Source organism: Rattus norvegicus, chromosome 9, assembly GCF_021556685.1.
Source record: "Rattus norvegicus strain SHRSP/BbbUtx chromosome 9, alternate assembly SHRSP_T2T, whole genome shotgun sequence".
NCBI classification, from domain to species: domain Eukaryota; kingdom Metazoa; phylum Chordata; class Mammalia; order Rodentia; family Muridae; genus Rattus; species Rattus norvegicus.
Window position 1 is genome coordinate 17,253,991 of NC_141542.1, and position 27,123 is coordinate 17,281,113.

Here is a 27,123-nt window from a genome sequence, read left to right on the forward strand (position 1 = left end):
ATAAAGGCCTCAAAGTTACTTTTACAGTTTTAGGAATTCTGTAGAATCATTAGTATTCATTATAAAATTTGTCTATATAGCATTACTAGAAGAGTAATGTTCTGCAAAATCAATCAATCTTCATTGCTCTGCAAAAAGATCTGCCCTGAAATTATTAATTTATATAATAATAGCAGGGAAGACTTACCCATTACAAGATGCAATCCTGAGATGAGACCACTGAAAACTCTGCAACTCAGAGTTTACCTATCATAGCCATGCAACACTGTGGTGCATCTCCAATAAAAGTACCTGGATACGTTTAGCCTTTCCTAGATAGCTCCTAACCATAAATGAAATAAATTGTAGCAACACATCATTTTTAACTTTCTGTTTTAATTTTTCAATGTTTAGTCTTTTTATACAATTTCAAAGGTTTTTTTAAACAATATATGTATAATGTGAGTATTTTGTTATACATTCTGTGCTACACTCAATAGATTTCTGAAACTACAACAATGTCTATGTATGTTATGAAATACCTAAATGTCTTTTCTAAGTCATCTTGAAATGTTTCATACTTTTGTTTCTAACTTATAAGTTCCACACATTTAACAAAATTACCCAAATACCTCATGAATCCACAGTCATTCCACTTCGACAGGAGAATGTCATTATTAACCAAGAGTAAATCTTTTTTAAACAGTATAATGTGGAAAAAATTTCCTCTTAGTATGTATGCATCTTTAATTTTCATTCTGCATTCAATAATAATCAATAATCATCTTTCCATTATTTTTCCCAAATATATTCATGATTTTGATCACATTTTAACATTTCTTTAAAAATGTAACTTATGATATACAAAGATCAAATCACATATATAAATTAGCTGATAGATTATATATAAAAAGTATAAATTAACTGATAAAATGTGGGTAAAGAAAAACAGTAAGCAGAGAATACAATATTCTTAACACTGATACAAGGAAAAATCCAAAGCATTAAAAAATAATTTAATTGTGTATAGAAATAAATACCATATTGAAATAAATTATTTGTATGTTAGAACAGTGAAGTGTCATCAGGGTTTGTGGTAGTAGTATACATTTGGTTGAAATTTCAACATGTCAAGAATGATTTTTACCCTTCACCTTTTTTATAAAATTTCTATCTTGTCTTAATACAATAATATAGCACTTGGGGATAAAGATGCAACCTAGAAGCCCTGCACCTGAGGTCAAGATGGAGAAGACCTCCACAGCCACCATGACCTTCCCTTTGGTGCTATGGAAGACAGGGAGGAATGTGACCCAAACACTGCAAAACACAAGCATGCTGAATGTTAGAAACTTGGCTTCATTGAAAGTATCAGGAAGATTTCTGCCCAAGAAAGCCACAATGAAGCTTGCTAGTGCCAGACAGCCCAGGTATCCAAGCACACAGTAGAAAGCGATGATTGATCCCTTGTTACACATAATGATGATGTGGCCATATTCAGAGTGAGCATCTCTCTCTACAAAGGGAGGAGATAGTCCCAACCAGAGTCCACAGAGCATAAGTTGAAAAAGGGAACATATTGGAATTATGACCTTGGATGCAACAAATAATGGCCATGTCACTCTTCTTCCTGGAACAGTAATGCTGAAGGCCAGAAGTACAGTAATTGTCTTGGCCAAGATCGTGGACACAGCCACAGTGAACAGAGTCCCAAAAGTGATCTGTTGCAGGACACATCTGGCTGTGCTAGGATGTCCAATAAAGAGCAATGAACAGAGAAAACAAAGTGTGAGAGAAACAAGCAAGATGTAGCTGAGAGTGCGGTTATTAGCTTTCACAATGGGGGTGTTTTGTTTTTTCACAAAGATTCCTAGAATAAGAGCTGACAATGTAGATAAACATAAGGCCATGCAGACCAATACAATCCCTACGGGGTCTGCATAATCCAGAAATGTCACAGCCTTTGGGAAGCAGTGATTTCTCTCTATGTTGGCATATTGGCCATCTGGACACTTCACACATTGTGCTAGATCTGAGGTAGAAAAAAAATTCAGTTTTACATCTTTTATTTCTGTTATTCATGGAATTCTTAAATAATTTTTCATATGTAACCAAAAGTTGTTTTTTCCCTGCTGCACAGCAAATCAATTGAATTGATGGACACCATATACTGGAACTATTTCCTATTTTATTTAAGGTGATGGGAGAAACATTTAGTACTCACCAGTAACTGACAAGTGTTCTCCTTGTCCGGCATCTCTTCCAACATGAACTGTCACATACATTACTGATCTTAGCCATTCCAACAGATATAAAACAGACATTGTAAGTAGTTTTCATTTACAATTACTTGATGGCAAAGAATATTGTGGATTTCTTTAAGTGTTTTTCAGCCATTGAAAAATATCTCAAGCTAGAATTCACTGTTCATATCTGTACTTTCTTTTTCAACTTTATGCATTTATATATTTAAGACTTGTAGTCTATTTTTCAATATTTATTTATTTATTTATTTAAGAACTGTAGATTTATGTTCCAGTTTACATCTGCACTGAGAAACAGAGTCTGATCTCCAGTTCCCACCACATACCCAGAGACAGCCTGACCCTTGGAATTTCTGACAACTCCAGGCTCACAGGTGAGTCTTCCAAACCTGCCAAACTGGAACACCCTAGGGAGCAGATAATGCAGGGCATCTATCCTGTGCTGCTAGAGACACATCTTCCTTAAAGTTGGCACCTACACCTAGGAGTGGATTCTGTGTTCCACCCCTCCACCCTAATTTACACCAAGAATCAGCTTGACCCTCCAGAAGTTTTGACAGACTCAGGCTCACAGGTGAGTCACTGACCCCACCCAAATACCTGGACTATTTGGAAACCACTCATGGTCCTGGACAGGCTCTCTGGAGCACCTCTCATACCCAGAGACATCTTGACCCAAGGAGGCCCAACCTAACCAGTTTCACAGGAAGGAGAGGTTCCATTCAGAAACAGCAAGAGCAGTTAACACAAGAGATAACTAGATAGCAAGAGACAACCATAAGATCATATGAAACAGGAACCAATGCAAATTGGCAATATCAGAACACAGTTCTACCACCTCAGCAGGACTACAATACCCCAATACAGCTGAAAAGCAAGAGCCTGATCTAAAACCTCATCACGTGAAAAAGAGAAAGGATTTAAAGGAAGACAAAAACAAATCCATTAAAGAAATACAGGAGAACACAGGCAAACAGGTAGGTACCCTGGAAGAGGAATCATAAATTCTTTAAAGAAGTAGAGGAAAGCACAAACAAACAGGTTAAGGAATCTAACAAAACCACCTAGGATCTAAAAATGGAAAGAGAAACAATAAAGAAATCACAAAGGGGGTGGACCATGGTGATAGAAAACCTAGGAAAGAGGCAGAAGTCACAGATGTAAGAATCACCAATAGAATACAAGAGATAGAAGACTGAATCTCAGGAGAGAAAGATACCATATGAGAAGACATTGACACAACAGTCAAAGAAAATATAAAATGCAAAATCTCCTACCTCAAAACATCCAAGAAATCCAAAACAGAATGAAAAAAACCCATCTAAGAATAATAGGCATAGAAGAGAATGATGATTCCCAACTCAAAGGGCCAGTAAAAATCTTCAACAAAATTATAGATCAAAACTTTGCTGACCTAAAGAAAGTGATGCCTGTAAATATACAAGAACATTATAGAACACCAAACAGTGGAGCAGAAAAGAAATTCCTTCCATCACATCAAAACAAGAAAGAAAGAAACTAATTTTTTTTAGAATTTAATGAAAATAAAGGCACAACATACACAAACTTAGGGGACACAATAAAAGCAGTTTCAAGAGGAAAACTCATAGCTCTCAGTGCCTCTGTAAAGAAATTGGAGTTAACCTACAGAATTAGCTTTATAGCACCTCTGAAAGCTCTTGAACAAAACGATGCAAATACACCCAAGAGGTGTAGATGTCAGGGAATAATCAAAATCAGGGCTGAAATAAGCCAGGTAAGAACAAATAGAACTTTATAAAGAATCAACAAAACTAGTACTGGTTCTTTGAGAAAATCAACAAGATAGGTAAACATGCAGCCAAACTCACTATAGAGCACAGAGACACTATGAAAATTAACAAAATTAGAAATGAAAAGGGAGACAATCCAACAGAAACTGAGAAAATTTTTCAAAAAAAAAAAAACATCAGATCCTTCTACAAAAGTGTATAGTCAAGAAAACTGGAAAATCTAGATGAAATGGAGAATTTTTTACTGGATATTTTATTTACTTACATTTCAAATGTTATCCCCCTTTCTCCAAAACATCCTATATCAGCCCCCCCACTTCTATTAGGGGGTGACTAACCACTAACTCCATCTATCCTCCCTGGCAAGGCATTCCCTGACACTGGGGCACCCAGCCTTCACAGAACCAATGGCCTCTCTTCCCCCTGATGCCTAACAAGGTCATCCTCTGCTACATATGCAGATGTATTCATGGGTCTCTCTGTGTGTACTCTTTAGTTGGTGATTTAGTCCTGGTAGCTCTGGGTAGTCTGGTTGATTGATATTGCTCTTCCATCAAATTCTGTACTTTCTATAATTACTTAGTTGGAGACCCCTTTCTCAGTCAAATGGTTGACTGCAAGCATCCTCCTCCATATTTTTCAGGCTCTAGTAGAGCCTCGCAGGAGACAGCTATATCAAACTCCTGTCAACATGCACCTCTTGTCATGCACAATAGACTCTGGATTTGGTCAATGTATATGGGATGGAACCCCAAGTAGGGAAGCCTAAGGATGGCCTTGCCTTCAGTCTCTGCTCCACATTTTGTCTCCATATTACCTCCTGTGAGTATTGTATTCCCCCTTCGAAGAAGGACTGAAGCATCCACACATTGGTCTTCTTACTTAAGCTTCATGTGGTCTGTAAATTGTATCTTGGATATTCTGAGATTTTGGGCCAATATCAAATTATCAGTGAGTGCTTACCATGTATGTTCCTTTGGTTACCTCCCTCAGAACAACATTTTCTAGTTCCATCCATTTGCCTCAGCATTTCATGAAGTCATTGTTTTTAATAGTTCAGTAGTAATCCATTGTGTAAATGTACCACATTTTCTGTATCCATTCATCTGCTGAAGGACATCTGGGTTCATTTCGGCATCTGGCTATTATAAAGAAGGCTTCTATGAACATAGTAGAGCATGTATCCATTTTATATGTTGGAGCATATTTTGGCTATATGCCCAAGAGTGGTATAGCTGGGTCTTCAAGTAGTACTATGTCTGATTTTCTGAGGAATCACCAGACTAATTTCCACAGTGGTTGTACCAGCTTACAATCCCACCAATGATGGAGGAGTATTTCTCTTTCTCTGCACCATTGCCAGAATCTGCTGTGATCTGACTTTTTGATCTTAGCCATTCTGACTGGTTTGAGGGGAAATCTTGGTGTTGTTTTGATGTGCATTTGCTTGATGACTAAGGATGTTGAACATTTCTTTAGGTGCTGCTCAGTCATTCCATATTCCTCAGTTGAGAAATGTTGTTTGGCTCTGTACCCTAATTTTATAGGGTTATTTGAATCTCTGCAATCTATCTTCTTGAATTCTGTGTATATATTGGATACTAGCCCTCTATCAGATGTAGAATTGGTAAAAATCTTTTCATAATCTGTTGGTGGTTCTTTTGTACCATTGAGAGTTTGATTTACAAAAGCTTTTCAATTTTATGAGTTGCCATTTGTTGATTATTGATCTTAGAACATACCCCATTGGTTTTCTCTTCATGAAACTTTCTCTTGTGCCCATGTTTTCAAGGCTCTTCCTCATTTTCTTTTCTATTGGTTTCAGTGTATCTGGTATTATGTGAGGGTCCAAGATCCACTTGGACTTGAGCTTTGTACAGAGCAATAAGAATGGGTCAATTTGCATTCTTCAACATGCTAACCTCCAGTTTATCCATTTGTTGAAAATGCAGCCTTTTTTCCACTGGATGTTTTTAGCTCCTTTGTCAAAGTTAAGTGACCATATTTAAAAATTCAGAAATGAAAAAGGACATATAAAAACAGAAAGTGGGGAAATTTAAAAAAAATGATCAGAATCGACCACAAAAGCTCTCAACAAAACTGAAAATTCTGTGTGAAATATTGTAGACAGATGCTAGGTATCGAAGTTAAATCAGGATCTGATAAACCATCTAAACAGTCCCATAGAACCTATGTAAACAGAAGCCATCATTAAAAGTCTCCCAACCAAAAAAAGCCCAGGATCAGATGGATTTCGGGCTGAATTCTATCAGACCTTAAGAATACCTAATAGCAATATTCTTCAAAATATTCCACAAAATTGGAACAGAAGTAACATTACCTAATCTTTTCTATGACTCCACAATTATGCTTATACCTAAACTGCACAAAGACCTAACAAAGAAAGAGAACTCAAGATCAGGTTCCCTTATGAGTGCCAATGCGAAAATACTCATTAAAATTATTCCAAACTGAACCCAAGAACAAATAAAAATGATCATTCATTATGATCAAAGAAGCTTGATCCCAGGATTGCAGAGATGATCCAATATTCAGAAGTGCATCAGTGTAATCCACTATATAAGCAAATTCAAAGAAAAAGAAAACCACCTGATCATCTCATTAGATGCTGAGAAAGAATTTGACAAAATTCAACAACCCTTCATGGTAAAAGTCTTGAGCAATGCAGGAATTCAAGACTCAAACCTAAACATAGTAAAAGCAATGTACCACAGACCAGCACCCAACATCAAGCTAAATATAGGGAAACTTGAAGCAATCTCACTAAAATCATGAACTAGACAAAGCTGCCCACTCTCTCCCTGTATCTTCAATACAGATATATGTAAACTACAGAAGAAAACATGGGAAAGGCCTCAAACACATTGGTGCATGAGAAAATTTCCTGAACAAAACACCAATGACTCATGTTCTAATATCAATGATTAACAAATGGGACATCATAAAATAAAAATGCTTCTATAAGGCAAAGGACATTGTCAACAGACAAATGGATAAACTAAAGACCAGGCTAATTTCTTCACCAACCCTAAATCTGACAGAGAGCAAATCCAAAATTGGCGAAGAACTCAAGAAAGTAGACTTCAGAGAACCAAATAACCCCATTAAAAATTGGCTACAGGGGTTGGGGATTTAGCTCAGTGGTAGAGCGCTTGCCTAGGAAGCACAAGGCCCTGGGTTCGGTCCCCAGCTCCTGAAAAAAAAATTGGCTACAGAAATAAACAAATAATTCTCTATTGAGGAATCTTGAATGGCTCAGAAGCCCCAAATTAAAATTTTAACATCCGTAGTCATTACAGAAATTTAAAACAAAATGACCCTGAGATTCCACAGTACACCAATCAGAATAGCTAAGATAAAAAATTCAGGCAAGGGCAGATGCTGGTGTCATGGTTTGAAAATGCTTAACCCAGGGACTGGAACTATTTTGAGGTGTACCCTTGTCAGTATAATTATATCCCTGTGGTCATAATCTTTAAGACCCTCTTTCTAGCTGCCTGGAAGTTATTCTTCTAATAGCAGTCCTCATTTGAAGATGTTGAAATCCCATTCTGCCTGCACCATGCCGGCCTGCGTGCCACCATACTCTTATCTTAACAATAATGGACTGAACCTGTGAACCAATAAGCCAGCCCCAATTAAATGTTTTTCTTCTAAGTCTGTTCACAGCAGTAAGACAGAAATTGGTATCTGGAACTAGGCTATTGCATTGATAATACTGATTAAGTTTTTCTATGGAAGAATGTGTATTTGAGGACTTTGGATTTGGAAAGCTATGGAATGTCTTAAGTGGGGATCAATGAGCCATAGTAGTAAGAATATAAAAGACTTTGTTTCTGTGAGTGATAGGAACTGTGCAGTCCTGGCTCCAAAAGGTTTCAATGGAGATCAACTTCTTTATACAGCCTAGAGACTGTTTTTTTGTAGTATTTTGGTGAATATCATAGCAGACTTTTCCCTTGTATGTTGAGTCTACCTGAGTCTAAAGTAAATAGGTTTACACTAATTGTATTGCCAATGGAAGTCTCAGAAATGCACATAATAGACTTTGTTCTCTGGTTAAGGCTCATGGAGAACAAGCTTAGAATGGAAAAGCATAAAATACATATGTTGAGTATTAAAGGGGCAGCAGGAAGTGAAATGTGGCTGAATCCTGTGTTCAATGATATTGTATTGAATTAGTGGCGATCTTAGGTCAAGATTCTGCCTAGCTACGTTTAGATACAAGCATGGTGGTACACTCCGTTAATCCCGAAAGACAAGCATGCAGTACTCTGAGTCCAAGGTTAATCTATAGAGCAATATCTTGGACAGTCAAACATAGGCAGTGAAGGAGTTTTAAAAGCTGAAAGTAGATAATGTAATAGAACAAGTGGCCTATGTTTCAGCTCCTGGAACGAGTACAAATTGGTAGCTTTGGCCATGTGTCTCTGACTTTATGTTGAAGAGGAGAATGAGGCTACTGGGACAATTGATGCTGGTTGGCTGAAGTTAATTAGTTAGTGGTGGTTAAAAAGAGACCAGCATCACTCAGGTGAAATCATCTGGGAAGTGTTTTCTGAGAAAAAAAAGCTGTGTTCCAGAGATATTCAAGGTTGTACCTCATGTGGCAACTATAATTGGTAATGTATAAGAGTCACATAGATGATACTGGTTTTGAAGGCATGAAGAAGTCATGAAGTCCAGCTGAGGCTTGACACTGTGAGAAGCAATAGAAGGTCATTGGTGAAGGTGCATCCTCAGTTGCAGTAGAAAGTCCATGAGTGAAGGGGTCATGCAAAAGATTTCAGGTTTGTTACTATGAAGAGGCTACTGGTGAAGCCTAGTTACAGCAAAAGTCTCCAGGATATTGAAGATGCAAGTATCATGGGATAACACCAAAAACAGCACTTGCAGTGGAGTGGATTAACGTGATGTTAGAATGATAAAGAGGTCAGAGCTAGAGAAGTGACACTAGCTCGTTGGAGTATCTGAAAAGATTATGTGCAGATCAACGACATTGAAACAAGAATTGCAGACTGGTACAACCATTCTGGAAATCAGTCTGGAGGTTCCTCAGAAAATTGGACATTAAACTACCTGAGTACACAGCTATACGACTCTAGGGCATTTACCAAAAAGATGCCCCAACATATAACAAAGACACATGCTTCACTATGTTTATAGCAGCCTTATTTATAATAGCCAGAAGCTGGAAAGAACCTAGATGCCCTTCAACAGAGGAATGGATACAGAAACTGTGGTACATCTACACAATGGAATACTACTCAGCCGTCATAAACAATGACTTCATGAAATTCATAGGCAAATGGATGGAACTGGAAAATATCATCCTGAGTGAGGAATCCCAATTACAGAAAAACACACATTGTATGCAGTCATTGATAAGTGGCTATTAGCCCAAATGCTCAAATTACCCTAGATGCACATAACACAAGAAACTCAAGAAGGATGACCAAAATGTGAATGCAGTCTTGTGTAATTCTGATAGGTCTGCCTTCATATGTTACTTGACCTTATTCCCTTATTGATTTTAATATTCTTTCTTTGTTTTGTACATTGGGTCTTTTAACTATTATGGGACGCGAGGAATTTCTCTTCTGGGCCAATCTATTTGGAGTTCTGTAGGCTTCTTGTATGTTTATGGGCATCTCTTTCTTTAGGTTAGGAAAGTTTTCTTCTATGATTTTGTTAAAGATATTTACTGGTACTTTGAGTTGGGAGTCTTCACTCTCTTCTATACTTATTATCCGTAGGTTTAATCTTCTCATTTTGTCCTGGGTTTCCTGTATGTTTTGGGCCAGTAATTTTTTTCCTTTTACATTATCTTTGACAGTTGTGTAAATGATTTCTATGGTATCTTCTGCTCCTGAGATTCTCTCTTCTATGTCTTCTATTCTGTTGATGATGCTTGTATCTACGGCTCCGTGTCACTTCCTTTGGTTTTCTATATTCAGGGTTGTCTCCCTTTGTGCTTTCTCTATTGCTTCTTTTTCCATTTTTTATTTCCTTCACCTGTTTGATTGTGTTTTCCTGTAATTCTTTTTGGGATTTTTGTGTTTCATTTCTATAGGATTCTACTTGTTTATTTGTGTTTTCCTGTATTTCTCTAAGGGAATGCTTTATGTCTTTCTTGAAGTCCTCCAGCATCATGATCAAATGTGATTTTAAATCTGGATCTTGCTTTTCTGGTGTGTTTGGATATTCAGTGTTTGCTTTTGTGGGAGAATTGGGCTCCAATGATGCCATTTAGTCTTGATCTCTGTTGCTTGCGTTCCTGCACTTGCCTCTTGCCATCACATTGTCTCTGGTGTTACTTTGTTCTGCTACTTCTGACAGTGGCTAGACCATTCTATAGGCCTGTGTGTCAGGAGTGCTGTAGACCTATTTTCCTGTTTTGTTTCAGTCAGTTATGGGAACAGAGTGTTCTGCTTTCAGGCATGTAGTCTTTCCTGTCTACTGGTCTTCAACTGTTCCTGTGGGCATGTGTCCTGAGTTTACCATGCAGGTCACTTGGAGCAGAAAAGTTGGTCTTACCTTTGGTTTCAGGCATGACATCGCTCCTCAGGGCTGGGTTTCAGCTCTCCATGAGGGCAGCAATGAGAAGGGCCTGCCCCGCCTTCTCCTGGGTCCCTGTGCACAGGGGACCCAGATGGCTCTAGGCGTTTTCCTCTAGAGTCAGAAATGTGGGCAGAGAGTATTCTTCTCCGCCTTTCCAGGCATGTCTGCCCCTCTGAAGGTCTAGCTCTCCCTCCCATGGGATTTGGGTGCAGGGAGCTCTTTGACCAGGTCCCTTTAGATCCTGGCACAGTCTGGACCGCAGTGCTCCTGCAGATTGAGTGCCCCTATCTTCCTGTTCCCAGAGGCCCTATACCATTTCCTCTTGGGCCAGGGATGTGGGCAAGAGTGGGCAGTACTGGCGGTCTCTCCTGCCTGGCAGTCTCAGGAGTGCCCACCTATCTGGGCAATGAGCTCTCTCTCCCACGGGGTTTGGGAGAAGGGAGCTCTGGGCTGGGATCAGCGAGGTAAGGGCTCCATCTAGAAACCGAAAGTGTCCCGTCCCAGAGGAATTTTGCCTTTGTGTGTCCTGAGTCCACCAGGCAGGTCACTTGGAACAGAAAAGTCGGTCTTACCTCAGCCTAGGTTTCAGCTCCCTGTTAGGGCAGCAACCAGAAGGGTGCTTTTATGATTTTCTTAAAGAATCAACTTTAGGTTTCCTTGATTCATTGCATTATTCTTTTTGTTTTTTATTTTATTGATTTGCACTCTTTCTTTTATTATGTCTTGAATTAAAGTCCTCAGTGTGTTTGATTCTTTTTTGTTGTAGAGCTCTCAGGTATGCCATTAAGCGGATAGTATAAGAGCGCTCTATTATTTCCATATATATGCACTTAGTTCTACGTACTTTCCTCTACTCAATGCTTTTATCGTGTGCCACAGATTTGGGTATGTTGTGTATTCACTTTCATCAAATTTCTAGAAAGACTTTAATTTATTGTTCATTTATGTCTTAACTTTTTTTTTCATTCAGTAGTGAGTTGTTCAGTTTCAATGAGTTTGAAATATTTGTGTTGCTTTTGATATCTATCTTTAAGCCATGGTGGTTTGATAGGAAGCATGCTATTACTTATATTACCTTGTATGTGTTGAAATTAGCTGTTTCTCACAATGTGCGATTTTGGAAAAATTTCGCAGTGCTAAGAAGATATATTCATTTATATTTGGGTATAATGCTCTATCGATATGTTTGTTTAGGTTGAGTTTATAATATCAATTGCCTGCAGCATCTTTCTGTTTACATTTTGAATATACATCTACATTTGTTGGAGTGCGGTATTTAAGTCTTCCATGATCAATCTGAGGATCAATATACAATTTAAGCTGTAGTTCTGTTTCCTTATAAAAGTAGGTCGCTATTTGTTTGCTGCATAATGGTTAAGAACTGAAACCTCATCTTGGTGGATTTTCCGTTGATGTACATACAGTGTTCTTCCCCATCTCATTTGATTAACTCTGGTTTAATATAATTTTTTTATATATTAAATTGACTCCAGCTTTCTTTCTACATTCATTTGCTTAGAATATTTTCCCAACTCTTTATACTACATTAATGTCTGTCTTTGACTGTAATGAGTGTTTCTTGTACTCAACATAAGGATGAATTGTGGTTTTGTATCCATTCTGAAACTGTGAATATTTTACTAGAAAATTGTGACCACAGATATTGAACAATTCCTTGAGTAATAATTGCTAATTGCTGGGGTTTGCGAATGAGTTTGTGTGTGAATGCGTGTGTGTGTGTGTGTGTGTGTGTGTGTGTGTGTGTGTGTGTGTGTGCATGCATGCTTCTGTTTCCTTGGTTTTAATGATTAACACTATGTATTTATTGTGTTGTCATGTAAGGAGCTAACCTCCTCATTTTGCCTTTTCCATTCTAGAACCTTCTGTGGGGTTGTACTTTTAGATAGATTGTGTAGAATCTTGATGTTACCATGAAATATCTCATTTTCTCCATTTATGGTTATTTAAAACTTTGGTTGGTCTCGTAATATGGACTTTCTTACAGTCTGCAGCACATCTGTCCAAACCCTTTTCACATTTAGAATTTTGACTAAATCAGCTATAAGTTTGATAGGTATAACTTTATATATTACTTGTTCTTTTGTCTTTGTAGTCTTTAATAATTTTTGTTCTGTATTTTGTTTTGATTATCACATAGTGAGAGGACATGGTTTTCAGACCTAATAGATTAGTTGTCTTACATGTGTCCTATACATTTGTAGACATTTCCTCACTAAGGCTAAAATATATTTCTTCTATTTAAAAAAATATTTTCTGGGCCTTTGAGCTTAGATAGTTCTTTTTCCCTTACACCTATAATTCTTAGGTTTGATCTCTTCATAGTATACCAGATTTCCTGGATTTTTGGGGGGCTCAGGAATTTTTGTAAATTTAATATTTTATTTGACGGACATAATCATATGTTCTATTGTATATTCTATGCCTGAGATTTTCTCTTCCATGTGTTGAGGTTTTGCTTTTTCTGTACATTGTGATGATAATTGTTAGCTTCCACGATTTGCAGTCTACATGTAGCCTGAGAGACCCTACATTCAGTTATTTCTTATTGGTAAATAATGACGCCAGCAGGCAATAGCTGAGGAGAAGAAACATAGGCCAGGTTTAGGTTATCCAGAGTAGAGAAAAAGAGGAGGATGGACAGAGAAAAAGAAGATGGTATGGAAGAGTAAGAATTCAGAAGAGAGTTCCCTGCACAAAAATCCGGTTGGGGAAGAGAGCAGCCCACCCAGGAGTACAGACATCCTGAGGCTGCAGGACAGACTGCCACCTCTGCACACCTGGGCCCATCTTCCTGGTACAAGGGGAAACTGCATAGTGCCCCTGGACAGAGGGATATAGGAACAGACAGCCACTGGTACTCACAGTTCTGGTCTGCACCTAGCCCTGAACTGATCCTGCCAAAGAGCTCCCTGCACCCAAATCCCATGGGAGAGAGAGCGGGAACCTCAAAAGTGTGGATACTCCTGAGAAGTCAGAGGGGAATAACCTCTGCCCACAGTCCAGAGCCAAGAGGGGATCACATAGTGCCAACTATGTCCTCAGGGGGCAAGGACCTACAGGAGTAATCAGGGGCAGGACCCTCTTATTTATGCCTGTGCCTACAGCTGGAAAACAGTCTCCAGAAGTACTGACACACCTGAAATCAAAGTACCTGATCTCAGGAAAAGCTAAAAGAAACCAGGAAAACAATTCTACAGGATTGCTGACACAGAAGCCAACAGCAGGCTCAAGTCACTCTCAGAAACAGAAGACAAGCAAACACCAGAGACAATCCAATGGCTACAGGCAAGTGCAGGATCCTAAGCAACAGAAACCAAGACTACTTGGCATCATTAGTGAACAGTACTCCCACCAAAGAAAATACTGGATATCCAAACACACCAGAAAAGCAAGATTTAGATTTAAAATCACATTTTCTTTTAAAATTATGAAGGACTTTAAGAAATATATAGAGAACTCCCTTAGAAAAATACAGGAAAATACAAGTAAACAAGTAGATGTCCTTAGAAAGGAAGCACAAAAATCACTGAAAGAATTACAGGAAAACACAACCAAACAGGTAAAGGAATTAAAAATGGAAATAGAAACAATAAAAAAAGCACAAACTGAGACAATCCAGAATATAGAAAACCAAAGGAAGTCGTGGATACAAGAATCACCAACAGAATACAAGAAATAGAAGACAGAATCTCAGGGTCAGAAGATACCATAGAAAACATCAACACAACTGTCAAAGATAAGGTAAAACACAAAAATCTCATAGTCCAAAACATACAAGAAATCCAGGACAGAATGAGAAGATCAAACCAAAGAATAATAGGTATAGAAGAAAGTGAAGACTCCCAACTTAAAAGGCCAGTAAATATATTCAACAAAATTATAGAAGAAAACTTCTCTAACCTAAAGAAAGAGATGCCCCTAAACATACAAGAAGCTTACAGAACTCCAAATAGATTGGACCAGAAGAGAAAGTCCTCACGTCACATAATAGTTAAAAGACCCAATATACAAAACAAAGAAAGAATATTAAAAGCAGTAAGGGAAAATGTCACGTGACATATAAAGGCAGATGTATAAGAATTACACCAGATTTCTCACCAGAGACCATGAAAGCCAGAAGATCCCGGACAGATGCCATACAGTCCCTAAGAGAACACAAATGCCAGCCCAAGTTACTGTATCCAGCAAAACTCTCAATTAACACAGATACAGAAATCAAGATATTCCATGACAATACCAAATTTATGCAATATCTTTGTACAAATCCATCCCTACAAAGGATAATAGAGGGAAAATTCCAACACAAGGAGAGAAATTATACCATACAGAAAGCAAGAATATAATTTCCTTGCAATGAAACCAAAAGAGAGACAAACAAACAATTACACCTCTAACACAAAGATAACAGGAAGTGACAATCACTATTCCTTAATATCACTCAACATCAACAGACTCAATTCCCCAATAAAAAGACATAGACTAACAGAATGGATATAGAAAGGGGACCCAGCTTTTTGCTACATGCAGGAAATACACCTCAGAGACAAAGACAGACACTACTTCAGGATAAATGGCTGGAAAACAACTTTCCAAGCAAATGGCCCGAAGAAACAAGCTGGAGTTGCCATTCTAATTTCAAATAAAATTGACTATCAACCAAAAGTCATTAAAAAAGATAAGGAAGGATGCTTCATATTCATCAAAGGAAAAATCCACCAAGATGAGCTCTCAATTTCAAATATCTATGCTCAAAATGCAAGGGCACCTACATTCATAAAAGAAACTTTACTAAAGCACAAAACACACGTTGTACCTTACACAATAATAATAGGAGGTTTCAACAACCCACTCTTATCACTCAATAGATCATGGAAACAGAAACTAAGCAGAGACATAGAGAAACTAACAGTAGTTATGAACAAAATGGATTTAACAGATATTTATAGAACATTCCATCTGAAAACAAAAGGATATACATTCTTCTCAGCACCTCATTGAACCTTCTCCAAAATTGACCATATAATCGGTCACAAAACAGGCCTCAACAGATAATGGAAGATAGAAACAATCCCATGCATCCTATCAGATAACCACACACTAAGACTGGTCTTCAATAACAAAAATAATGACAGAAAGCCCACATATACATAGAAGTTGAACAAAGCTTTACTCAATGACAACTTGGTCAAGGAAGAAATAAAAAAAATTAAAGACTTCTTAGAATTTAATGAAAATGAAGGTACAACATTCCCAAACTTATGGGACACAATGAAAACAGTACTAAGAGGAAAACATATACCTCTGAGTGCCTGCAAAAAGAAACAGAAGAGAGTATAAGTCAGCAGCTTGAGAGCACACCTAAAAGCTTTAGAACAAAAAGAAATAAATAAACCCAAGAGGAGTAGAAGTCAGAAAATAATGAGACTCAGAGCTGAAATCAACCAAGTAGAAATGAAAAGGACTATACAAAGAATCAACAAAACCAAGAGCTGGTTCTTTGAGAAAATCAACAAGATAGATAAACCCTTAGCCAGACTAACAAGAGGGCACAGAGAGTGTGTCCAAATTAACAAACTCAGAAATGAAAAGGGAGACATAACAACAAAATCTGAAGAAATTTAAAAAATCATCACATCCTACTACAAAAGCCTATGTTCAACAAAACTGGAAACTCTGGAGGAAATGGACAATTTTCTAGACAGATACCAGGTCCCAAAGTTATATCAGGAACAAATAAAACATCTAAATAACCCCATAAGTCCTAAAGAAATAGAAACAGTTATTAAAAGTCTCCCAACCAAAAGGAGCCCAGATCCAGATGGGTTCAGTGCAGAATTCTATCAGACCTTCATAGAAGACCCCATACCAATATTGTCCAAACTTTTCCACAAAATAGAAACAGACAGAGCACCATCAAATTCCTTCTATGAAGCCACAATTACTCTTATACCTAAACCACACAAAGACCCAACAAAGAAATAGAACTTCAGACCAATTTCCCTTATGAATATTGCCAAAAAATTCTCAATAAAATTCTTGCCAACCGAAAATAAGAACACATCAAAATGATAATACATCATGGTCAAGTATGCTTCAACCCAAGTATGCAGGGATGTTTTAATATACATAAATCCATCAATGTCATCCACTATATAAACAAACTCAAAGATAAGAACCACATGATCAGTTCATTAGATGCTGAAAAAGCATTTGGCAAAATTCAACATCCCTTCATGATTGAAGTACTGGAAAGAATAGGAATTCAAGGCCCATACCTAAACATAGTAAAAGCCATATACAGCAAACCAGTAGCTAACATTAAACTAAATGGAGAGAAACTTGAAGCAACCCCACTAAAATCAGGGACTAGACAAGGCTGCCCACTCTCTCCCTAATAATTATTAAACATAGTACTTAAAGTGATAGCAAGAGCAATCTGACAGCAAAAGGAGGTTAAAGAGATACAAATTGGAAGGGAAGAAATCAAAATATCACTATTTGCAGATGATATGATAGTGTACTTAAGCGACCACAAAAGTTCCACTAGAGAACTACTTAACCTGATAAACAACTTCAGCAAAGTGTCGGGGTTTATAGTTAACTCAAACAAATCAGGAGCCTTCCTCTACTCAAAGGATAAACAGTCTGAGAAAGAAATTAAGGAAATGACACCCTTCACAATAGTCCCAAATAATAGAAAATATCTTGGTGTAACTTTAACCAAGCAAATGAAAGAACTGTATGACAAGAATTCCAAGTCTCTGAATAGAGAAATTGAGGAAGATCTCAGGAGATGGAAAGATCTTCGATGCTCATGGATTGCCAGGACTAATATAGTAAAGATGTTCGTTTTGCCAAAAGCAATGTACAGATTCAATGCAATCCCCATCAAAATTCCTACGCAATTCTTTACAGAGATAGAGCAATTTGCAAATTCATTTGGAATAACAAACAACCCAGGATAGTGAAAACTATACTGAATAATAAAAGAACTTCTGGGGGAATCACCATCCCTGACTTCAAGCAGTATTGCAGAGCAATAGTCATAAAAACTGTATGGAATTGCTATAGAAGCAGGCATACAGATCAGTGGAACATAATTGAAGACCCAGAAATGAACCAACAAACCTACTATCATTTGATCTTTGCCAAAGGATCTAAAACCATCCAATAGAAGAAAGATAGGATTTTCAGCAAATGGTACTGTTTCAAGTGGAGGTCAGCATGTAGAAGAATGCAAATTGATCCATTCTTGTCACCATGTACAAAGCTTAAGTCCAAGTGGATCAAGGACCTCAAGTCAAACCAGATACACTCAAACTAATAAAAGAAAAAGTGGGGATGAGTCTGGAACACATGGGCACTGGGGAAAATTTTCTGAACAAACCACCAATGACTCACGCTCTAAGATCAAGAATCAATAAATGGGACCTCATAAAACTCAAAGCTTTTGTAAAGCAAAAGATACTGTCATTAGGACAAAATGGCCACCAACAGATGGGGAAAAGATCTTTACCAATCCTACATCCAATAGAGGGCTAATATCCAAAATATACAAAGAACTCAAGAAGTTAGCCTCCAGAGATCCAAATAACCCTATTAAAAATGGGGTACAGACCTAAAGAAAATATTCTCAGCTGAGGATTATCAAATGGCCAAAAGCACCTAAAGAAATGTTCAACATCCTTAGTCATCAGGGAAGTGTAAATCAAAACAACCCTGAGATTCCACCTCATACCAGTGAGAATGGCTAAGATAAAAAAAAACTGAGGTGACAGCAGATATTGTTGAGGATGTGGAGAAAGAGGAACACTTCTCCATTTTTGGTGGGATTGCAAACTAGTACAAGGACTCTGGAAATCAGTCTGGAGGTTTCTCAGAAAATGCAATATTACACTTCCTCAGGACCAAGCTATACCTCTCATGGGCATATACCCAAAAGATGTTCCAACATACAACAAAGACACATGCTCCACTATGTTCATAGCAGCCTCATTTATAATAGCCAGAAGCTGGAAAGAACCCAGATGCCCTTCAACAGAGGAATTGATTCACAAAATGTGGTACATCTACACATTGGAGTACTACCTAGCGATCAAATACAATGACTTCATAAAATTCATAGGCAAATGGAATGAACTAGAAAATACCATGCTGAGTGAGGTTACTCAATCACAGAAAAACACATTGGTATGAACTCATGGATAAGTGGATATTAGCCAAAAAGTTCGAATTACCCAAGATGAAATCCACAGACCACAGGAATCTCAAAAAGAAAGATGACCAAAATGGGGATGCTCCCACTGCTTCTTAAAAGCGGGAAAAATGTCCATAGGAGTGGATATGGAAGCAAAGTTTACAGCAGCAACACAACAGATGGCCATTCAGAGCCTGATCCACATGTGACCCATATATATATATATATATATATATATATATATATATATATATATATATATATATATATATGTGTGTGTGTGTGTGTGTGTGTGTGTGTGTGTGTGTGTGTGTGTGTGTGTGTGTGTTTGTGTGTGTGTGTGTGTGTGTGTGTGTTTTTACACACAGCCACCAAAACTAGATAAGATTGATAATGCTAGAAAATGCATGCTGAAAGGGACTGGATATAGATCTCTCCTTAGATACACATTCACAGAATGTCCAATACAGAGGTCAATGCTAGCAACAAACCAGTGATCTGAGAATAGGACCCCCTTGTAGGGAATTAGAGGAACTACTGAAAGAGTTGAAGGAGTTTTCAACCCCATAAAAACAACAATACCAACCAACCAGAGCTTCCAGGGAATAAACCACTACCCAAATACTATACATGGACTGACCTAGACCTCCAACTGCATATGTAGCAGAGAATAGCCTTGTTGGGTCACCATGGGAAGGGTAAGTCCTTGGTCTTGCCAAGGTTGGACCCCCAGTGCAGGGGAATATGGGGGGGGGCAATAAGGGGGATGTATAGTAGGAATACCCATATGGGGGAGGTGGAGAGGAGGGAATGGAGGCTTATGGACAGGAAACCAGGAAGGGGAATAACCTTTGAAATGTAAATAAAGAAATATATCTAATATAAAATTTAGAAAAATAGAAATTCAGAAGAGAAGAAAGGATGGCTAGTATGGGCTGAAAACAAGAGAATGAGTCTCAGAAGGCTGCCAAATTGGAGTTAAGAGTAGTCCAGAAGAAACATGTAGGGAATAACTTGGTTTATGGATAGGAGGTAGATTCTAACAGCATGGCAGGTATGAAGTTGCCCAGCTTTGTGGAGCATAAGGCATATTAAAATATAAAGGCTGAGTATGTGTGTCTTTTATCTGGGAATATAAATGGTTGAAGTGAGTTTCAACCAGATAGCAGGTTGTTTTAAATATTTCTTTTTAAATTATTGGATAATTTTTAACATCTTAAATGTTATCACATTTCATGACTTCCCATTAATATTATCTATACTACCTCCCCTTCTCCATGTCTTCTCCCACCAATCCACTCACCCCTTCGCACCTCCCTGCATATTCCCTTACACTGGGGGGTCCAGCCATGGCAGGACCAAGGGCTTCTCCTCTCACTGGTGCACAACAAGTCCATCCTCTGCTACATATGCACCTGGAGCAATGGATCTGTGCATGTGTTTTCCTTGGATAGTGGTTTAGTCCCTGGGAGCTCTGTTTGGTTGGTATTGTTGTATTTATGGGGTTGCAAAACCATTCAGCTCCTTTAATTCTTTCTTTAACTTTTACAATGGAAACTCCATTCTCAGTACAATGGTTGGCTGAGAGTATCCTCCTCTGTATTTATTATGCTCTGGCAAAGCCTCTCAGGAGACAGCTATATCAGACTCCTGTCAGTGTTCATTTATTGGTATCAGCAATATTTTCTGGGTGTTGTGGATTTATGTGTATGGGCTGGAAGCCAGGGTGGGATATTCTCTGGATTGACTTCTTCAGGCTGTCCTACAAAATTTGTCTCCATAGTACTCCTATAAATATTTCTATGAATATTTTTGTTCCCCCTTCTAAGACAGAGTTAAGCATCTGTACTTTGGTCATTCTTCTTGAGCTGTATGTGGTCCATGGATTGTATCTTGAGTAGTCTGAGCTTTGGATTAATATCTATATATCAGTGAGTGCATAGCATGTATGGTTTTTGTGAATGAGTTACCTCAATCAGCATATTTTCTAGTTTCATGTATTTGCCTATGAATTTCATGAAGTCCTTTGTTTAATAGCTGCGCAGTACTCCATTGTGTAAATGCACGACATTTTCTGTATCCATATTCTGTATCTTTCTTCACATCCTTGACATCATCTTCTGTCACCTAAATATTTGATCTTAGCCATTCTAACTGGTGTGAGGTGGAATCTCAGGATTAATTTTATATGCATTTCCTTGATAACTAAGGATGTTGACATTTCTTTGGGTGCTTCTTGGTCATTCCTTATTCCTTATTCCTCACTGAGAATTCTTTGTTTAGCTCTTTATCTCATTTTTAATAGTGTTATTTGATTCTCTGGAGTCTAACTTGTAGAGTTATTTGTACATATTGGATATTAGTCCTCTATCAGATATAGGATTAGTAAAAATCTTTTCTCAATGTGTTGGCCACCATTTTGTCCTATTGACACTGACCTTTGCCTTAAAGAAGCTTTGAAATTTTCCCATTTGAGAAAATTTTTCTCAATTGAGAAGTCCCATTTCTCAATTCTTGATAGTAGAGCAAAAGCCATTGTTGTTATATTGAGGAAAATTTCCCCACTGCTCATGAATTCAAGGATCTTCCCCATTTTTCTTTGATTAGTTTGAGTGTACCTAATTTTATGTGGAGGTTCTTGATCCACTTGGATTTGAAATTTGTACAGGGCGATAAGAATTGATCGATTTGCATTCTTCAATATGCTGAACACTAGTTAAACCAGCACCATTTGTTGAAAATATTATCTGTTTCACATTGGATGGTTTTAGCTCCTTTGTCAAAGGTCAAATGGCCAAAGGCATGTGGGTTCATTTCTGGGTCTTCAATTTTATTCTATGGATCTATCTACCTGTCTCTTTTCCAATATCATACAGTGTTTTATCACTAATGCAGCTTATGGTCTGGGATGATGATTCCTGTACACATCAAAACTATCTTTTATCATAATCAAGCAGGCTCATCCCAGGGATGCAGGCATGGTTCAATATTCAGAAATCCATCAACATAATATACTCTATTAAAAATTTCGAAGAAAAAAAACACATGATCATCTCATTAGATGCTGAGAAATCACTTGACAAATTCAACACCCCTTCATGTTACAAGTCTTAGAAAGATCAGGAATTCAAGTTTCATACCTATACATAATTCAATATTCTTTTACTACATCCATGTGTTCTATCCCATTAGCAAGTAACTTTATAGTGTCTGTCTGTTAGAATACCTAAATATTTATGCTAAGAATTTCTTCAGTTTTTCTTGTTGCTGTTGCTTCTATCTTCATTTTCCAGTCTTGAACACTTTTGTTCTCCTCTTCCTCTTCCTCTTCTCCTTCTCCTTCTCCTTCTCCTTCTCCTCCTCTTCCTCCTCTTCCTCCTCTTCCTCCTCCTCTTCCTCCTCCTTCTTCTTCTCCTTCTTCTCCTTCTCCTTCTCCTTCTCCTTCTCCTTCTCCTTCTTCTTCTTCTTCTTCTTCTTCTTCTTCTTCTTCTTCTTCTTCTTCTTCTTCTTCTTCTTCTTCTTCTTCTTCTGGTTTTATTTAGAGGTTTATTCATTTCCTATAATGAATTCTTAGTGTCTTCCTGGCCTTTTTTGAGGGATTTATTCAACTCTGTTTAAGTACTGCTACCATCTGCATATAGTTGTTTACAGGATTCTTTTCTTTTTCTTCAGATATATTGGAATAATCAGGAATTGCTGTGTAGATAACTGGGCTCTGGTGGAGAAATATTACTCTGGCTATGATCATGTTTTTACACTGTCATCTGGGCATCTGGGTTTGGTATGATTATAGATCTGAACACTAATCTCTAGGTTTGTTTTGGTTAGGTGCCTGCTTTGTTTCTTGGTTTCTCAATACATTTTTCAAATAATGTGTCACTTTTTTTCTGGTTTGCCTGGCTAGTATATTTATGGGAAATGATCGCTTGTGGTGGAGGTTGGGGTTAGAGAATGCCAGAAAGCGATGGTCTGGCTGAACCACAGAATGTTCGGACAGTGGAGAGGTGAAGCTTCAGCTGGCATTCTGTTTCAACACTTGGGGTAACCATCAGAATTCAGATTCAGGTATCAGAGAATGGAAAAGTCTATACCCAATATATTTGGTCCCCTATTAGGCAAAAGCTGTGGTTGAGCAATGTTCTTGATTACCTTTTTCTGTGTTTAGATAACTGAGCAATTATAAATTTTGTTTCCATTGAGTCAAATATTCTCTTTATAAAATTCCTTCGTCGTCGTCGTCGTCTTCTTCTTCTTCTTCTTCTTCTTCTTCTTCTTCTTCTTCTTCTTCTTCTTCTTCTTCTTCTTCTTCTTCTTCTTCTTTTTCTCTTGGTGTATGAGCATGTGCAACTACAGGTTTAAAATGTAATAAATATTCTAGTTGTGATGTATACTCAGCATTTCATTTTATCTATCATATAATTAGCAAATAGAAGTTAATTATATACTTAAAATCCTCTACTAAATATCATAACTAATCTGTCATTTTGGATTATGCATTTATGTGATATTTAAAGGTGAATAATTATAATTTTGTGGCATTTTTTCCAATTGATAGCTATATTTAACTATAATTGTTGGCAATAATGACTGTACTCAGCCCACTAAATCTTCCACATTGATAGGTCCCTTTTTACATCATATTTTAATCTGCCCATGTCTTTCTGAAGCCCATATTGAACCTGTTAAGGAAACTTCTAAGGACATGAAGTAAAACATGCAGATCAGCTCATAATGTCAGGTTCAAATCCTCATGCCCCCAGTGATCTTGAGATAAAAAGAAAATATTTACCCAGTTTGCATTTTCCATATATTTGTTGCAGCCTACCAAGACTATATTATGCACACATTTTTATAAAATGCTTCCTAACTCATCTGTGAACTAGTGGGCAACAGAAAAAAACTAGTTAATTAAAAGGATGCTGTGATGGGATATCTTTGGGAGTAGAAAATGCATGTTATATAAGTTGAAAGCAGCATCTCTGAGAATGATCTGTGCATAAGGATTCTTGTGAGGAACTAAGATATATGAGACTCAACAACCAATCTCAACTGTATGCATCATTCAAAGAGAATATTAAACATCGACGTGCATGCTAGCATGAGTAAAATCCCCCAAGGAATATAACACATTAAGGCATACTTCTTCAAGTGGAAAATAGTTCATGCAGTGCCTGTATGATTACTGAAAATTCTTGGTTTAGAGAATAAGGAAGGGCCAGTGAAACAACTTTGTTAATGATCTGTTTATAGTAAAAGCTTGAAGACAATAGTTCCAACTACAAGTCTCCCAATAGAAAGTAAGAGGTCAAAGCACACATCTGTTCTCTGAACAGTGTGGCAGAAAATATCAAACTCATCTGCCTTGAATTCCATTTATATCCAGGTCACTTTTTAGGTTACGACTACAAAGATTGCTGCTTCCAGTATTAGAAGACATTAGAATTTATATTGTGTGAACTTGCTATATGAAATAAAGAGGACTGATTCACTTAGAATATCCTTGACCTCCGAGGCACCCAGGTTCATGTATCAAGTCACAATATATCCTCTGCCTCCTGAGTATGAGATCAACCATTGTGGGACTACCCAAATCTTAGCATGTAATAGCATAAAAATTCTCTTTCACATTTTACTCTTTCTAACAGTTCTGTTCCTTTTGGAGACTCTGAAAACACAGGAATAAGTGAGAAAGAAAGGGAGTGTCAAATGTTATTCCCATACTTGTGAACATATACACAGTTGCACATTCAATCAAAACAACTTATATTCATCTCAAAATATATGCATTCCAAACACACAAGAAGGGCATCACACAATATAATATCTGCAAAATAGTACTGATTATGTAAGATATTATATTAAGAAATATATGCACTTTATATCTTCATTTACCTCAGTTACTTTCAATGCCTTGCTGTGGAAGAAGCAGGGACTGGGGTTGAGACAAAGAGTCTGGGGGCTTTTCCCCTACAGTGCCCCTTACCTGTGGCATTTGAAATCTCATTTTCAGGGCAAGGAGAACAAGCAAAACAGCAGGATGCTTTTTCTTCTGGGTAGGATTTCTTAAATCCAGGAGCACAACTCATACTGCATATAGAAGTGGGTATCTGTGGAGCAAGATGTGCATTGTTATCAGATAACATCTACTAGCTTTTTAACCAAATTGTTTAGCACATATTATGCAGCTGAGGGAATATTATGAAACAAATTGAATTTAGTGCAATTACTTATCATATATATGATATATATATATACATACACACACAAATCTATAGAAAGAAGACAACAAAAATGTCATTATTTCAATATCTTCAAAAATTCATGAGAATCTTATAATCACTGTGAGAAAGAAAGAGTGTATCACAACATTTTAATGGTTTGCATCTATTTGTAAAACATTAAGTTAGTCCAAACTCACCTGGCTATATCCTAAAGCCCATTGTATCATGTCCTCATATAAGTACAATTTTTGATCATGTAGAAAATGTGAAAAAAAACGTCCTATTTTCACCTTCATTCCAAGCCCTTGTGGAAAATTCCAAACCATATGGATCTCATACTCTGCGTCTCTTTTTGTTCTCTGATTGATGACCACTATGTCTCCAACAGGATTAAAAAACTTCATTTTCTGCAAGAATTCATGGACCTAAAGAGGTGAAGCATTAGTAAAAACAAATATAAATTCACTAAATCAAGAAATGTATTATGAGGAGAGAGTATTAGTTTTGAGATGTCTCTCAAAATCCAACTTTGAAAGTATTGATTGAAAGTATCCTGTGAAGCAAATGAAATCATATAAACAATTTGTAAAATACCATTATGATTTTATGATTTCAGGCTTTCCATGAAAAGACAAAGACATGAGCAAAAACTGCTCAGCTAGTTATTGCAAGGATAAGTGTTGAGAAAATAGTAATGTAAACACCTATTTTCTCTATGGGTGTTTTTCTTGATTTTATGGTATTACTCAGTTCCAAAAAAGTTCAGGATTATTCTAATCCATTTAAAGAAACTTGTCACATTCAACCCACATAGTTTTCAACTTAAAGTTCAAGGTTTTTTCCTAGTTTTTATTTAATCATTATGAGTGAGGTAACTCAGAACTAAAAGAAATATTGTCTGTGTTTCCTTATATGTATGTGGCTTTTAATCTTTAGAAATGTGAGATTTAGTCATAATAACTACATAATTAAATAGCTAGAAAGTAATTATAGATATGTGTTGCAAGTTTTCGGGACAGGGGAACTAGACTATAATAGTATAAGTAACAGATGGATGGGAACTGCTATAACTGGATTAAAAAGAATGGGAGAACTGAGCAATGAAAAAAATAAGTGGAGAAGTAATTACCATTAAAGTCTTTTGGAAAAGCCACATAGAAAAATAATATTGTAGAAGCTCCTTAGATATATACATATATAATGATAATTTTGATGGAGTCACTATATAATGGGAAGGCAATTCCACAGCAAGACATCTAAATCTAATGCCACTAAATAAAATCTCCAATGTAAGGAGTACATTGGATCTTGTTAGACATTGAAAAAAATAGTCTCTTAAAACCTGCAAGCTTCACAGGCTATTTCCAAGTAATTAAATGATGGCAAGGCACTATTCCTGAATACACAAATTACTTATGTCATTAAATGTGGAGAAATCAAACTGATTCCCAACTAGAAGCTTCACTACTCTTAACTAGCTTTCATGTTGCTAGAAAATACTTTGAATGATATCAGAGGAGAAAAATATATATCAGTGATACTCAGCTATGTATGTACACTATGTGAACAACAACAGAAAATTGCCTCTAACATAAAATGGTGGAATATTGGTATAAGTGCTGTTAGAGACAGAAATAACTTTCTGGTTAAATTTAAGCCCCACTCCATGAGATAGAACTTGTATCTGACACTGTAAAAGTATCCAGAAACCCAACACTAGAATGGTCACAGACCCTAGCAGCCATCCAGTATTAATCATTTTCATAAAGGGATATGGCAATACAATGACATCAAAAGATGTATTGATATATATCAGTGCCTAGCTCATTCTTTACCAGAGAAGAATTATCTTGCAGTTGTAATCATTAACACAGATACACACTGAACTGTACAATATGCAGATGAGAGAATTTGGTGCACACATTTCCAATTGGAAAGTCTTTATCAAACACCCATTTTTAATATTAAACATCCATGTGAAATAGTATTTAAAAGGATTATAAAAGTCAGAAATGTTAAAAGACTCTAAGTAAAGTTTGTCTGTAGAAAAAAAGACTGATGTATGAGTCAATACACGCACATTATTT

The 27,123-nt window shown here is 37.0% G+C and overlaps 1 protein-coding gene across 1 annotated transcript in view; it reads right to left on the reverse strand.

Annotated features, from left to right (window-relative positions):
• Positions 1–1,109: 1,109 nt before the first annotated feature.
• Positions 1,110–27,123, reverse strand: part of Vom2r77 (vomeronasal 2 receptor, 77) — a 66,012-nt gene continuing 39,998 nt past the window's right edge. The window contains exons 4-6 of the mRNA NM_001099519.1: positions 25,234–25,461; positions 24,799–24,922; positions 1,110–2,011 (exon numbers count right to left, since the gene is read on the reverse strand). Coding sequence (NP_001092989.1) covers positions 1,110–2,011; positions 24,799–24,922; positions 25,234–25,461 — 1,254 coding nt within the window. The remainder of the gene's footprint in view (positions 2,012–24,798; positions 24,923–25,233; positions 25,462–27,123) is intronic.